The 15,046-nt window shown below is 42.7% G+C and overlaps 1 protein-coding gene across 14 annotated transcripts in view; it reads right to left on the minus strand.

Moving 5' to 3' along the window:
• Positions 1-698: 698 nt before the first annotated feature.
• Positions 699-15,046, minus strand: part of LOC139382402 (phosphatidylinositol-binding clathrin assembly protein-like) — a 29,112-nt gene continuing 14,764 nt past the window's right edge. The window contains exons 3-23 of one of the 14 annotated variants that reach the window (XM_071126419.1): positions 14,739-14,814; positions 14,473-14,575; positions 13,954-14,047; positions 13,564-13,675; positions 13,237-13,343; positions 13,003-13,044; positions 11,329-11,414; positions 10,897-11,020; positions 10,545-10,672; positions 10,172-10,272; positions 9,856-10,011; positions 6,099-6,182; positions 5,684-5,779; positions 5,379-5,483; positions 5,186-5,299; positions 4,921-4,951; positions 4,696-4,795; positions 4,442-4,504; positions 3,033-3,140; positions 2,612-2,716; positions 699-2,134 (exon numbers count right to left, since the gene is read on the minus strand). In XM_071126419.1, coding sequence (XP_070982520.1) covers positions 2,624-2,716; positions 3,033-3,140; positions 4,442-4,504; positions 4,696-4,795; positions 4,921-4,951; positions 5,186-5,299; positions 5,379-5,483; positions 5,684-5,779; positions 6,099-6,182; positions 9,856-10,011; positions 10,172-10,272; positions 10,545-10,672; positions 10,897-11,020; positions 11,329-11,414; positions 13,003-13,044; positions 13,237-13,343; positions 13,564-13,675; positions 13,954-14,047; positions 14,473-14,575; positions 14,739-14,814 — 1,923 coding nt within the window. In that variant the 3' untranslated portion in view covers positions 699-2,134; positions 2,612-2,623. Of the gene's footprint in view, positions 2,135-2,611; positions 2,717-3,032; positions 3,141-4,441; positions 4,505-4,695; positions 4,796-4,920; positions 4,952-5,185; positions 5,300-5,378; positions 5,484-5,683; positions 5,780-6,098; positions 6,183-9,855; positions 10,012-10,171; positions 10,273-10,544; positions 10,679-10,896; positions 11,021-11,328; positions 11,415-13,002; positions 13,045-13,236; positions 13,344-13,563; positions 13,676-13,953; positions 14,048-14,472; positions 14,591-14,738; positions 14,815-15,046 lie in introns of all 14 variants that reach the window. The other 13 variants (XM_071126418.1, XM_071126416.1, XM_071126417.1 and 10 more) reach the window with 13 other exon arrangements.

Genomic DNA, 15,046 nt, shown 5'->3' on the forward strand with positions numbered 1-15,046 from the left:
ACGTGTATCTAGGCTAACGTTAATGTAATCGTACTACAATCTTATTACAGTGCCAATGCCACAATGGGAATAAATACAATTGTGTAAAATGTACACGAGGAACACTAACAAGGTGCTAATTTATTAGCCGTGCCATCTGGCATATTCCCTGCCAACTGTGACATTCTTAACTTCAAGATCCAACCCACGAAGTCATGATGATTATTGCAATAATAGCGGTGAGTATGTTTGTCAAGGAGGAGTGTAGACCTGAGGCTTGTTGGAAGACAGTTGTTTGAACAGGCTGGCGTGTACAAATGCAAACGTGAATGTTGATAAAACAACACTGTAAATAGTCTCCAAGTGATTGCATACATGCTGTTGGAGTAAAGTAGATTTCATCCAAATGCAATATACAGATATACAGTAAGCTACATTACTGTATAATAACCACAGGTTTGTAGTATAGAAATTGGACACAGGGTGGCAGTCTTGTTCAGATAAAGTATACAAGTATACAATACGTTTTGAGGAGAGGCTCCATGAAATCTCCTACAAAGGAAGCTGAGGACATAAAATATTAAAATACAGGAGGAGAAAGGCAAAAAGTCATCCAAAAGCTAAGAGAATCCACATATATACTAACCATAGTGCCAAAGATGCCATCACTGTTGCAATATTCACCAACACATTGTAATAAAAATGTTTAAGAACATCACTTTGTGGAAGCTGCTCTTTATTTGAAAAAGAAAGAAAAAAAACTCAGTCAATGTCTGCTACACGTTCTAATTACATTAACAAAAATATAATCTGCGCAGGACAAATGCAGAAAATATCCTGAATCAAACTTAGGTAGAGTCAGATTTTGATTGAATTGCTTTCATATTTCATACATCTTTCACTTCCCTCTCCGTTGAACAGTCAGTTTTATATACACAGAGCACCGATCAACAGTGCCCCTCTCTCACCCTGTTCCACTGGATCTTTATACAACTAATTTACATCAAAACTGTAACCCTTGTTTAGTGTCTGCAACACCCAGACACACTCTCCTCTCGTCTGGCTCCCAGGGAGTCAGAGCTGAGGAGCTGTTGCGGGTAGCGGGTAAAGATGCGTGCAACATAAAAGCAATTCTTTCACATTCAGAGTAAAGGCAGCCATTTAAACGGTCAGTGAGTCGATGGCATGCCAAGCTTAAAGCAAAATGGATCCCACCCCAGTGTGATGCTTCAGAAACGTGGATGAAGTGTTTTTCAACTTGACAGAAAAGTTGTTCCATTGCAAAAAACTCTAGGCACAGAATTTACTATATAGATTACTGACTCATACTGGAACCCCCTACTCCGCTTGCACAGGGGAGATCATGAGATTTGAGCTAGTAAGAATTGTTCTTAACACAAAACTTAGAGCACTAAATGTTCTCCATCATTGCATTTATATGTGTATTTTATATAATATCTATTTTCTTTTCTCTACCTCTCCAATGAAACAATCCAACATTCATGTTTAATGCTGAAGCACTCCCACAGGTGTTCAATGTACTATAGATTTTTTCCCCCAGTCTTAAAACCAAATAATAAATAAATAAAACACACAAGGAATGTCTACTGTAAACACAGTACAAAAGACAAACTAAAACAGGTGTAAACGTCATTAGCATCACTACTCAGTGACAGTTAAATAACTAGGAAATGGATGACTGATGATCAGAAGAAGAGAGGGAAGGATTCCTCTTTCTTCATGTCCCCCCTCCCCCTCGATTAGAACACCAAGCTGTTACATACAACCACAGTAGTGTTTCCAAATACATTAGATATCAAAGTCTCTCAGCACCCATAGCTATCTTTACAGATTATAAAATGGTGGTGGAATTCCTATAGGTTTTTTTAAATATGTTTTTTTACAGCAGCATCACTTCAGGTCTTGGACAAATGACAGAATAATGGGTGGAGAATTCTCTTCTTCCCAGCGTCATTTGAACATGGTTTCCATGGTTTTCCTCCAGTCATTGCACTGTTCGTTGTGTTCTTGACATGTCTGTATTTGGGGGGAGGGGGTGAACCTTTCTGTGAAGAGTTAGACTGGCAACGAGGACAAAGCTTTGCTGCTAAGTGCTTCATCTTCTGAGAGACACTTCGTATTACATGAACTGCATCTGTGGGTGGAAATCATCATACAAGGATTGATTAGACCAGAGTTTTACCAGCTCACTCATGGTGGTGCTTACATAGTAAACTGAATAAATGCAATGAAAAGGCATCACAATGTCCTCAGAGCAAAAGCAACTGTCACAATGGCAACCTATTGGCTGAAAACTACAATACTATATTTGAAGTTGCATGGGGGATTGCATGGGGGAAAACGCATATCAGCAAAGACATAACGGCTACCGTATGTATCTGTGGAAAGTGTAAAACAAAGTAAAAAATGCTGAAATGCATCTGCTGATTGTTTAAGCGAGCAAGACAAACCAATTAATCAGGCCCATATAAAGTGCAAGAGATATAGCCAGAGGAAAAAAACAGCAGTGGTTGATCAGATGGAAGAAGCAGTGAAATGAAGGAAGAGTAAGCATGAGTGTAAAGCTGCGCTGTGCATGCATGTACATCCGCAAGCACAGAGCATGCTGTACCTAAGAGACGCTCTACAAGAAATCCTTGAGAGAGAGCTGTGCAAATGGGTCCTGTCCAGGGGCTCTGAGAGGACTCTGGCTGGAAGGACTAGAGGCTGCAGAGGGCTATTACAGGGAGAGGGAGAAACACATGGAGAGGAGAGGTCAGAGAGAGCAAGAGTGTGAGTGAGGAATCAGATCGGGTGAAAGACAGGTTACACCAAGGGGGGTAAAATTGCGGACTCTTGAGGAAAGGGATGACATACAGATTTTGTCTCTCTCCTCCTGAGAGGTAAGAGTAAACTAGAACACTGTTGTTAACACAGGGGGTAGTACACACACACACAGCTAATGTAACTAAGCACAGCACTGAATACACCTGGACACTGAACTCAAGTGCATGGTACACACACACACACCTGAGTATTATACAAACACACACCTGGGCGCTAGATACAGAGCTGAAGGGGTTGGGCGGCCTCATGACAGCCTGGTTGTACATCATATTGGGTTGGTTCATCATACCCATAGAGCCAAGCTGTTGGGGCGGCTAAAGACAATAGCATAGAGAAACATCAAGCATAAGAGACATGCTACAGTAGATTGCATAGCACAGTTATTCTTATTGGCTATTACCCGTCAGTGCTCTCTCTGCTGTATGGCTATTACCCGTCAGTGCTCTCTCTGCTGTATGGCTATTACCCGGCAGTGCTCTCTCTGCTGTATGGCTATTACCCGTCAGTGCTCTCTCTGCTGTATGGCTATTACCCATCAGGGCCATCTCTGCTGTATGGCTATTACCTCTCAGTGCTCTCTCTGCTGTATGGCTATTACCCATCAGGGCCATCTCTGCTGTATGGCTATTACCCATCAGGGCCATCTCTGCTGTATGGCTATTACCTCTCAGGGCTAGCTATACTTTACGCCTATTCCCTCTGTAAATAACAATACATGTTATTTAGCGGACACCTTTACAAATACTTAAAAGTAGGCCTACATAAAATACAGTACATAAAATCAAGTGCATCAAGAGGTGTGTTTTGAGGAGTTATTTTAATGACATGACCGTCTATGTCATATGTGTGTGTGGGGGGGGGGGGGGGGACAAGAAGACCAGCAGAGGAGCAATACTAGCTTTGTCCCTTAGAGATAGCTTATGCATGGCTACGTCCCCCAGTGCTAGCTAGTGCATGGCTACGTCCCCCAGTGCTAGCTAATGCATGGCTACGTCCCTCAGTGCTAGCATGGCTACGTCCCTCAGTGCTAGCTAATGCATGTCTACGTCCCTCAGTGCTAGCATGGCTACGTCCCTCAGTGCTAGCTAGTGCATGGCTACGTCCCTCAGTGCTAGCATGGCTACGTCCCTCAGTGCTAGCATGGCTACGTCCCTCAGTGCTAGCATGGCTACGTCCCTCAGTGCTAGCATGGCTACGTCCCTCAGTGCTAGCATGGCTACGTCCCTCAGTGCTAGCATGGCTACGTCCCTCAGTGCTAGCATGGCTACGTCCCTCAGTGCTAGCTAATGCATGGCTACGTCCCTCAGTGCTAGCTAATGCATGGCTACGTCCCTCAGTGCTAGCTAGTGCATGGCTACTTCCCTCAGTGCTAGCTAGTGCATGGCTACGTCCCTCAGTGCTAGCTAGTGCATGGCTACGTCCCTCAGTGCTAGCTAATGCATGGCTACGTCCCTCAGTGCTAGCTAGTGCATGGCTACGTCCCTCAGTGCTAGCTAATGCATGGCTACGTCCCTCAGTGCTAGCTAATGCATGGCTACGTCCCTCAGTGCTAGCTAATGCATGGCTATGTCCCTTAGGGGTAATGGATCCAGACATCCAGCTGACAGATACTGACCATGCCATATCCCCCCATCATGCCTGTGGGTGTTGTTGCAGGGTAGGCCATGACTGGGGGGGTCTGTGGAGATACAAACACACGAATGATGACGCAACATCTTCTCCTACAGAGAATACAGCAGACCAATGTCAAGTCAAGAACTTCTTAACATTGTTTGTCTGCAACCAACACTAGAGTGATACATTAGCTAAACACTCATCACAGGCAGATAAGAGCACCAGTACTTAAGAGGCCAGTGTAGTGTGTATTACCATGGAGACGGGGTTCCAGGTGGTGTTTGGGGCTGCTTTGGGCTGCCAGTTGCTACCGCCAGTCAGCCTCTTCTCCCCAGGCTGGCTCCAGTGGATGTCACTGTAGATTAAGACAGCTAATATTAGCACTGGCTCCTAACTGCTGCTGGCTATACAGAACAGTTCTTCATCTAGCACTGACCACAGCACGTTGAAGAGACTGAACAGCATGAACAGCTCACTTACTTTTTCGTTGTGCCATTTCCAATCCCGAGATCTGTAAGAGGATAGTAATATAAATGTGAGATATACACATCCAGAAACAGTTAATTATTCTGCGATAGCTGTGTGACATAGTGCAGTCTAACCTAGGAGTATATCAAATAAAATATAAATAGACACCATGATTCACTCAGGCAAAGATGGGTGTTGATCTCGCTTAAATTCATAGTTTTCTGTTCTGGGAGTTTAACCTGAATGAAATATCCTAGCATAACGTTGTGACACCTACTTCCCACCAGGTTGGCCAGAGAGGAATCCAGGTCATCTCCCACCAGTTTGTCTGACAGCTGATTGATTGAGCACAGGGCCTGATTGGAGCCAACCATGGTGGGTTTCAGGATGTCTAAGGAGGACAGAGAGGTGTACATTGGTTGGATGTGAAACACCATGTGTATCAAACAGTATAATAGTCAACACCTCACCATCAGATTCCATGTTGTTAGCACCGGAAGCTTTGGCTCCAAAGACTGACTCAAAGTCCACTTGGAGTGCTCCTGGGGGAGGGGCCTGTGTTGCTGTGGAGTACCCTGTAAAGAGGTCAGAGGGGAGACTGCTCAGAACACCTGCAATGATGGAGAAGTATTATTCCATTGGTGTCAGTCACAGCTGCTAAATAGTTCCAGAAAGTCACCTGACAGAAAATGGTGGTATCCTAAATGGCTAGTAGAGCTACTCTACCTCTGAATAGACCTGCTACAGTAGAGCTACAGCTTCTCTAGTACTCTACCTCTGAATTGACCTGTTACTGCAGAGGGCTCAGTGAGGTAGGGGGCCTGGTGTGGAAGGTGCTGGGCCATGGCCACTGGACCACCACAGAAGGAGTCTGACAACGCCAAAGAATGAGCAGGAAGAAGAAGAGAGCAAAGGAAGGCATTTCAAGGCACGGCAAGAAAGGCAAGCAAGGCAAAGTGACAGTACAGACAAAAAGGAGACAGTTCTACTTGTTAGTGTCCCTAATTCTAACAAAATCAAAACAGGAACTGCAGAGTACAAGAATATAAAAATATATCCCATTGAAATCACCAGACTACCCTAACCATAGGGTTATTATGGGGCCACTAAACACATTACATGGGTTGAGGGGTCTATGTTTGCCTATGGGCTCAGGAAACATATGCTGGGATGGTGAGCTATCGTAGTACCTGAGATGGAGTGTTCTATCCGTACTGTGCGTTTGTAATTGGTTGAAACGGACGAGTTTGTGTCAGTAAAGGGATTATAACGATCTAGAGAATCAAAAATAAAATTAGTAAGTGAAACAGATTTAAAACTTATACTGCTAAAAGGATACTACAAGAGAAAATAATCAAATTATTGGTTTGTAATATCAGAATCTAGAAGCAATAGCCTATTTGAATACATTATGAAACAATATACAGTGCCTTGCGAAAGTATTCAGCCCCCTTGAACTTTGCGACCTTTTGCCACATTTCAGGCTTCAAACATAAAGATATAAAACTGTATTTTTTTGTGAAGAATCAACAACAAGTGGGACACAATCATGAAGTGGAACGACATTTATTGGATATTTCAAACTTTTTTAACAAATCAAAAACTGAAAAATTGGGCGTGCAAAATTATTCAGCCCCCTTAAGTTAATACTTTGTAGCACCACCTTTTGCTGTGATTACAGCTGTAAGTCGCTTGGGGTATGTCTCTATCAGTTTTGCACATCGAGAGACTGACATTTTTTCCCATTCCTCCTTGCAAAACAGCTCGAGCTCAGTGAGGTTGGATGGAGAGCATTTGTGAACAGCAGTTTTCAGTTCTTTCCACAGATTCTCGATTGGATTCAGGTCTGGACTTTGACTTGGCCATTCTAACACCTGGATATGTTGATTTTTGAACCATTCCATTGTAGATTTTGCTTTATGTTTTGGATCATTGTCTTGTTGGAAGACAAATCTCCGTCCCAGTCTCAGGTCTTTTGCAGACTCCATCAGGTTTTCTTCCAGAATGGTCCTGTATTTGGCTCCATCCATCTTCCCATCAATTTTAACCATCTTCCCTGTCCCTGCTGAAGAAAAGCAGGCCCAAACCATGATGCTGCCACCACCATGTTTGACAGTCGGGATGGTGTGTTCAGCTGTGTTGCTTTTACGCCAAACATAACGTTTTGCATTGTTGCCAAAAAGTTCAATTTTGGTTTCATCTGACCAGAGCACCTTCTTCCACATGTTTGGTGTGTCTCCCAGGTGGCTTGTGGCAAACTTTAAACAACACTTTTTATGGATATCTTTAAGAAATGGCTTTCTTCTTGCCACTCTTCCATAAAGGCCAGATTTGTGCAATATACGACTGATTGTTGTCCTATGGACAGAGTCTCCCACCTCAGCTGTAGATCTCTGCAGTTGATCCAGAGTGATCATGGGCCTCTTGGCTGCATCTCTGATCAGTCTTCTCCTTGTATGAGCTGAAAGTTTAGAGGGACGGCCAGGTCTTGGTAGATTTGCAGTGGTCTGATACTCCTTCCATTTCAATATTATCGCTTGCACAGTGCTCCTTGGGATGTTTAAAGCTTGGGAAATCTTTTTGTATCCAAATCCGGCTTTAAACTTCTTCACAACAGTATCTCGGACCTGCCTGGTGTGTTCCTTGTTCTTCATGATGCTCTCTGCACTTTTAACGGACCTCTGAGACTATCACAGTGCAGGTGCATTTATACGGAGACTTGATTACACACAGGTGGATTGTATTTATCATCATTAGTCATTTAGGTCAACATTGGATCATTCAGAGATCCTCACTGAACTTCTGGAGAGAGTTTGCTGCACTGAAAGTGAAGGGGCTGAATAATTTTGCACGCCCAATTTTTCAGTTTTTGATTTGTTAAAAAAGTTTGAAATATCCAATAAATGTTGTTCCACTTCATGATTGTGTCCCACGTGTTGTTGATTCTTCACAAAAAAAATACAGTTTTATATCTTTATGTTTGAAGCCTGAAATGTGGCAAAAGGTCGCAAAGTTCAAGGGGGCCGAATACTTTCGCAAGGCACTGTATATCAGCAGCAGGAAAACCATAATTTGAACATAACCACTTAGTCAGAATAATCTTGGACATGGGTTTACTAGACACTAAAATGTGTGATAAAGCCTCATATTTGACTGAACTGGCATGGGAGCCTTTCAAAAGAACATAACCAGTAACTCCACCGTCACAGTGTTAGCTGTGTTTCAAACCTTAGCTTCCATTATAGGACTGTGCTACAATAAAAATATGGCAAGTAGAGGCTTTGCATTCCGAGGTACAAAACAAACATTTAACTTTAGACAGCCATGAGATAATTTACAGAGCATTCAGAAAGTATTCAGACCCCTTGACTTTTCCACATTTTGTTACGTTATAGCCTTATTCCAAAATGGATTAAATACAATTTTTCCTCATCAATCTATACACAATACCACATGAAAACAGGTTTTTGAAATTTCAGCTAATGTATTAGAAATAAAAAACAGAAATACCTTATTTACAAAAGTATTCAGACTCTTGCTATGACACTCGAAATTAAGCTCAGGTGCATCCTGTTTCCATTGATCATCCTTGAGATGTTTCTGCAACTTGGAGTCCACCTGTGGTAACTTCAATTGATTGGACATGATTTGGAATGGCACATACCTGTCTATATAAGGTCACAGTGCATGTCAGAGCAAAAACCAAGCCATGAGGTCGAAGGAATTGTCCATAGAGCTCCGAGATGGGATTGTGTCGAGGCACAGATCTGGGGAAGGGTTCCAAAACACTTCTGCAGCATTGAAGGTCCCCAAGAACACAGTGGCCTCCATCATTCTTAAATGGAAGAAGTTTGGAACCACCAAGACTCTTCCCAGAGCTGGCTGCCTGGCCAACTGAGCATTCAGGGGAGGGCCTTGGTCAGGGAGGTGACCAAGAACTTGATGGTCAATCTGACAGAGCTCAAGAGTTCTTCTGTGGAGATGGGAGAACCTCCCAGAAGTTCAACCATCTCTACAACACTCCACCAATCAGACGTTTATGGTAGAGTGGCCAGAGAAGCCACTCCTCAGTAAAAAAGGCACACGACAGCCTGCTTGGAGTTTGCCAAAAGGCTCCCAAAGGACCAAGATTGAACTATTTGGCCTGAATGCCAAGCTTCACATCTGGAGGAAACCTGGCACCATCCCTATGGTGAAGCATGGTGGTGGCAGCATCATGCTGTGGGGATGTTTATCAGTGGCAGGGACTGGGAGACTAGTCAGGATTGAGGGAAAGATGAACGGAGTAAAGTACAGAGAGATCCTTGATAAAAACCTTTTCCAGAGCTCTCAGGACCAAGACTGGGGCGAAGATTCACCTTCCAACAGGATGACCCTAAGCACACAGACAAGACAACACAGGAGTGGCTTCGGCACAAGTCTCTAAATGTCCTTGAGTGGCCCAGCCAGAGCCCGGACCCGATCAAACATCTCTGGAGAGACCTGAAAAAACACTCCCCATCCAACCAGACAGAGGTTGAGAGGATCTACAGAGAAGAATGGGAGAAACTCCCCAAATACAGGTGTGCAAAGCTTGTAGTGTCACACCCAAGAAGACTCGAGGCTGTAATTGCTGCCAAATGTGCTTCAACAAAGTACTGAGTAAAGGGTCTGAATACCTATGTAAAATGTGAGTTTTATAAAAATTATTATACATTTGCAATCTAAAAACCTGTTTTTGCTTTCTCATTATAGGGTATTGTGTGCAGATTTGGGGGGGGGGGGGGGGGGGTTAATCCATTTTAGAATAAGGATGCAATGTAACAAAATGTGGAAAAAGTCAAGGGGTCTGAATACTTTCCCAATGCACTGTACATGTAGACGGAAGTAACAGTTATGAGAGACTTCCTTCAAATTCCCACAGAGACACAGGAAGAATATTTCAGGAGGAACAAATAGCATCTTTACCACTAAACATTTCATGACCAGATGTCCTAGAGGAATAGCTAACACCGTCGGAGGACACGACAGGTAAGTGAGCGGCTGCATCGACAACGACTTTTGACAGGAAAGGGTTAAGGTTTGGCATGGAGTCATCTCCAGCTTCAGCAGAGGTGAAAGGATCTAGGCAGGCAGAGGAGAGAAAGAAAGACGAGATACAAAAGAGAAGAACAGGAGGACATCAGAGTCAGACAACAGGAAGAGAGGGAGAGCACGCAGAACAGAACATGGTAGAAGATAGTAGACAATAGAGTGGTCCTGTGGTGGTGGCTGTTTCTCCTACCTGCCCATGCGGTGGCCACAGGAAGCCCTGTAGAACTGGCCTGCATTGAAGGGTTAAACGTCTGCTGAATGTCAAACAGGTCACTCTCCATCTTCAGAGCACTGAGGAGAGAAGACAGCAGTGATGGGATACCTGAATCCACACTGGGACATGTAGCTAAACATCAGCATTACCAGATACACACAGAAGTATTGAGATAGAGGTTCCCCCTAACCACAGATCTAAAATCAGAGCACTCTAAATCCTAACCTTAACCACTAGGGAAATATCTGACCCTGTATCAGTGGTTAGTAGCAATTTATACATAATCCACGCTGACCTCTGGTCAACCACATGAGTGAGTAAGCTTCACAGGTCGTAGGTGAACATTTACCCATTGGAGCAGCTGGGTGTGGAGAAAAGGTTGATGGCTGGGGCTGTGCTGATAGTGACCCCGGTGGTGGAGACAGGAGATGTGTCTGTGGTGGCAAAGGAAGGCCTCTTCGAGAGCTCCTTCAGCCTCTGTTCCTGGGTGGAAAGAGTCCAAGTCAAATACAGTAGGCGATGATTGTAGTTATGCATGTGGGCCATACTGGATCCACCAAACAAGGCTTTGAATTGTTCAAATCATTGCCTGCATACTGCAACATATCACTGTCCTTCACATGTAGATGGGACAGGCAACATGAAACCATGTCCATTCTAATCATATTGATGTTGTGATCCATGCGTCATGATGGCTGTACCTTCAGTGCTTTGAGACGAGCCTGTTCCTCCTCCAGAGCAGCCTGCTTCTCCCGCTCATCTACTTTAGTAAAAGACATCCCTGTACTGGCCAGCGAGGACACTGCATTGGATAGAGTACTGGCCCTGAAACAACAGTAAACACCTTTAGGCAGAATACTACAGCAACCCTGGCTGAAAACATCAATAACCATTACCATCAACAATAATTAAAGCAATCTTGGCTTAACAGCTTGTGCACAAAGCAAATCAGTTATTGTAGTGGCAGCCGCTTCTAGGCTACCTGCAGGGGGAATAGTGGACTCAGTGCCAAAGACACTCCAATGTGAGACATAGGATATGTCCCAAATGGCGCTTCCTATGCACTACTTTTGACCAATGTCCCTATGTAGGGCATAGGGTGCCATTTGGGACGTAGCCCATCCTGTACATACCTGCTGGCAGCGGTGGAGTCTTTGACTTTCTTCCCCTCTAGTGAGGCCAGGTGCTGCTCCAGAGCTTCCAGAAGGCTACTGGGAGCCTGTTGTAATGGAGAACAGCAGTTAGTAAAGGCCAAGGTTGGAAACATGCAGCTACACTGTACTATATGAACACAACCATCTAAGGCAGTGGTGGGCAACCTAGTTCATCTAATGTACTGTACATACACTAGCTATATGACTAGAGTTTTTCCTAACAACTTTTTGGAAAACGTTCAGCTGGTCATGTTACGTGGTGAGAAAAACTCTGGTCCCTAACTATACTGACCCATATACCACTATACTGGATTCTAGCACTTTAAAAAAATGTTTTAACCTTTATTTAACTAGGCAAGTCAGTTAAGAACAAATTCTTATTTATAATGACGGCCTACCAAAAGGCCTCCTGCGGGGACGGGGCCTGGGATTAAAAATAAATACAATATAAATATAGGACAGAATACTTTACTGGGAAGTGTTTAGCTCCTCACTAAGGGACAAACACTAACCCGAGACACTACAGAAATACATTGATGGACAAGCAGAAACAAAGGACTGTGGGTAGCCCACCACCAGTCAATGGTTGTACGCGTTTCAGCTAAAAGCCCCATTGGATGAGTGATATTGAAATGTATGTGGATGACACACACCACAGCACTTTCAACATCAAATAGTATGTGGTGTTGAATTTGCAATGCCTAAGCACACCTGGGCAGCCATGTGGGATGGGCTATGTACATTTCATGTGACAAAGAGACCTTTGTGTACAATTTGCTTCACTCCTATAAAACACAATGTCAATCAGACACAGAGTTAGAGTAGAGGCATGCAAAGACAACACCAAAGCAAGTCACAGACACAGAAGAAGAGTGAGATGAGAATACTTACACAAACTGTGAACTAAAGGTGGAAAGATAAGGGGAAATACAGAATATAAAGGTGGTGACGGTCAGAGATAGATAACTATAACGTACTTGAAGGGTATAACACTGTTACAGGTGCCTCATAAAAAAATGTATTAGGGGACATAGCACACAATTAGTGCACTTGTACTTTCAAGGAAAAGTATGATCCTTGGTCGAGGAGGGATTTTCCTTGGAAATACTGTAATATAACCAGTGTCACTGCAAAGACTGACTATAGCACAACAGGGGTGGGGGGGCCATCTATTAAATTTGCTGTACAGTGTGAAATCAGAAGTACTGTAAGATACACAGTCAGTTTGGACTCTTTAACACCTTTATTTACTGTAGATAGAGCCTAATCAAGAGGAAGAAAAATGAGAAGAAAAATAAGGTAACATGCACTGGAGGACTTCATGCACTGAGCAGTGCCTTATCTCTGGAAGACATTTGTGCAGGGTGGAGTAAATATAGTGCGTTGGAGCAACAGAGCTGATTAAATAAGAGAAGTTAATACAGAGACACATACAAAGAGAATAAAGAATGAAAGAAGAAAATAGGAAGTGACAGTGAGAAATAAGGGAGAGAAAGTGAGAGCGAGAGGAGAGAGTAGTAATCCAACTGTAGAGACAAATGGATAGAGTAAGTTTGGTGTGTAGGCTTTTTGTTCAGAGTGTGTCTAATAAGTTTTACCAGTAAATCCATCGTATTGCAAGGCTCATTTAGGGAGTTGAGTGTAAGGCCTTACCTGGGAAAGGTCTGGAATGTCTCCTCGATCAATCCCCACCTGCTGTCAAACGAGAATATGTGCAAACTTATAGTGGTGCCTCTAAATTAAAAAATATATATTTTCTACCACTACTTAATTTCTGCCACCACAATTTTCTCACAAAAATGTAAATATATCTGAGGATGTTCCCTTCAATTAATGTATTGAATGAATGAATAGCATCAAACTCAAAGCAGGTGAAGAAGAAATCACCTCTGCCACTTTAAGGAACTCTGAGATTCGGGTCATTCGGGTCAGGAACTTCTTGTAGATATCCAGGCCCTCTTTACACTGGGTTTTCTTCATGTCAAAGTACTTCTCTGTGGTAAAATAAAAAATAGCAGGCATTTACTCTGAAAGTCTGTAGACACACTAGGGATAAACTCTGTAGAGAATCTAGTCTCCATTAGTAAAATGTAGTACTGTACATATCAAAAGATCTACAGTACAAGGATCTACAAGGCATCTCCAGACTAAACATTTTTAAAGGGTATTGATTAGAAACTAGTGAAGAAAATACAGTTGGAGTTGAGGTTTTACCCAGCAGGTTGATGATGCCTTCGTTATATGCAGCAAAAAGCCTAATGGAATCTTTGAAGAGGAGCATGAACCCTGCATTTATCACTCCGTTTGTGAGCTCATTGGCATTAACCTGAAGAAGACACATCATTCAGTTTCACATAAGCCATAAGTTGCCCTTTTAACACACAATAATGACTTTGGCTTCGCTGACAAACAATTAAAGAGCAGGTCAGTGTGGAGGAATGTGTCCATCTCTGGTTTCAGCCTGTATCTATCTCTGGTTTCAGCACTGTCCATTCAGTAATCAGTATGCCTGACAATCTGTTAGCCCCAGGAACCTTCTCATATTACAGTACATATTACAGGACCTGAGCAGCACAGTTCTGGGGAGGTTGACCTCAGACTCACATTGAAGTCGAGGAGGGCGTCCATCTGGTTTTGTATGATAGGGATGGTCTTCAGTAGCTTCTCTGTATTCATGGTCCTCATCACCCCATCCACCCTGTTGAGATGTGTGTGTAGTGTTAGATAGGTGTTAGAAGCACAAAGGACAGAGAGGGAGGGAATCAGTGAGAATAGCCGCAGCCAGTCAATTTCTACTGCATGTTAACAAATCGTTCCCAGAGTTACAGAAATACCCCTGTGATTACTTCATGGGATATAAAAAGCATTGAACAATTTTGAAAAAAATGACATTCTGTCATTAAAAGTGACAGGAATCTTGTTCTCTTCTAAACTAAATATTTGAGCTGTCATAAATATTGTAATTATTTTTACACCTGTGGGCGACTCTGCAAGGAGAAAGTGTTTATTGTAAGAAATTATTTGAGCCTTTATAACTTCATAGACATACATTCACGTAAGGAGAGGGTCAGTCAAAAACAAAACATACCACTTTCTTTTGTTGATATGTTGGGAATTTCTTACCCTCGCTTTACTTTAGTGAAGTCAAATGCAACCTGTCTGTATGACACAGCCTTCTCATTCAGATATCGACTGTACCTCCGGATAAATGTGGACATATCGTAGCCTGGGAGAGAGAGACCTGAGAAGTGATATAAATCTTACATTTGTCATGAAAACCTACATGAGAATCATGCTATAGTCGTTCATAAGTTATATTGTTTCAGCTTATAAGTATTTGTCACTAACAGTTAAGGATGATCTTGAAAACAGCAGTACTCATACTTTACCTTGTAAACCACTTTTGTCCAAAAAATTACTGAGGTTGAATAATGTGTTCCTTGAAGCCAAGTACTGGACAAAACGCTGTATCAAAGAAAAAGAGGGATATCAACACGTGTTCTTAATTTCCATTGATCTACAGAAATAGAATAGGACCGGCACACCAGAGTAATTTCCAGATTTATATAAAAATATTGATTATGATATAAACCTAGAAATTCCATGGTTAGCAATTGATTGTCTTAATGTCTGAACTGAAAACTTCAACACTATAGCATTGCTATTATATAAATAATATATATTACAGACAATAATG

Source organism: Oncorhynchus clarkii, chromosome 24 (genome assembly GCF_045791955.1).
Source record: "Oncorhynchus clarkii lewisi isolate Uvic-CL-2024 chromosome 24, UVic_Ocla_1.0, whole genome shotgun sequence".
Taxonomy (NCBI): Eukaryota; Metazoa; Chordata; class Actinopteri; order Salmoniformes; family Salmonidae; genus Oncorhynchus; species Oncorhynchus clarkii.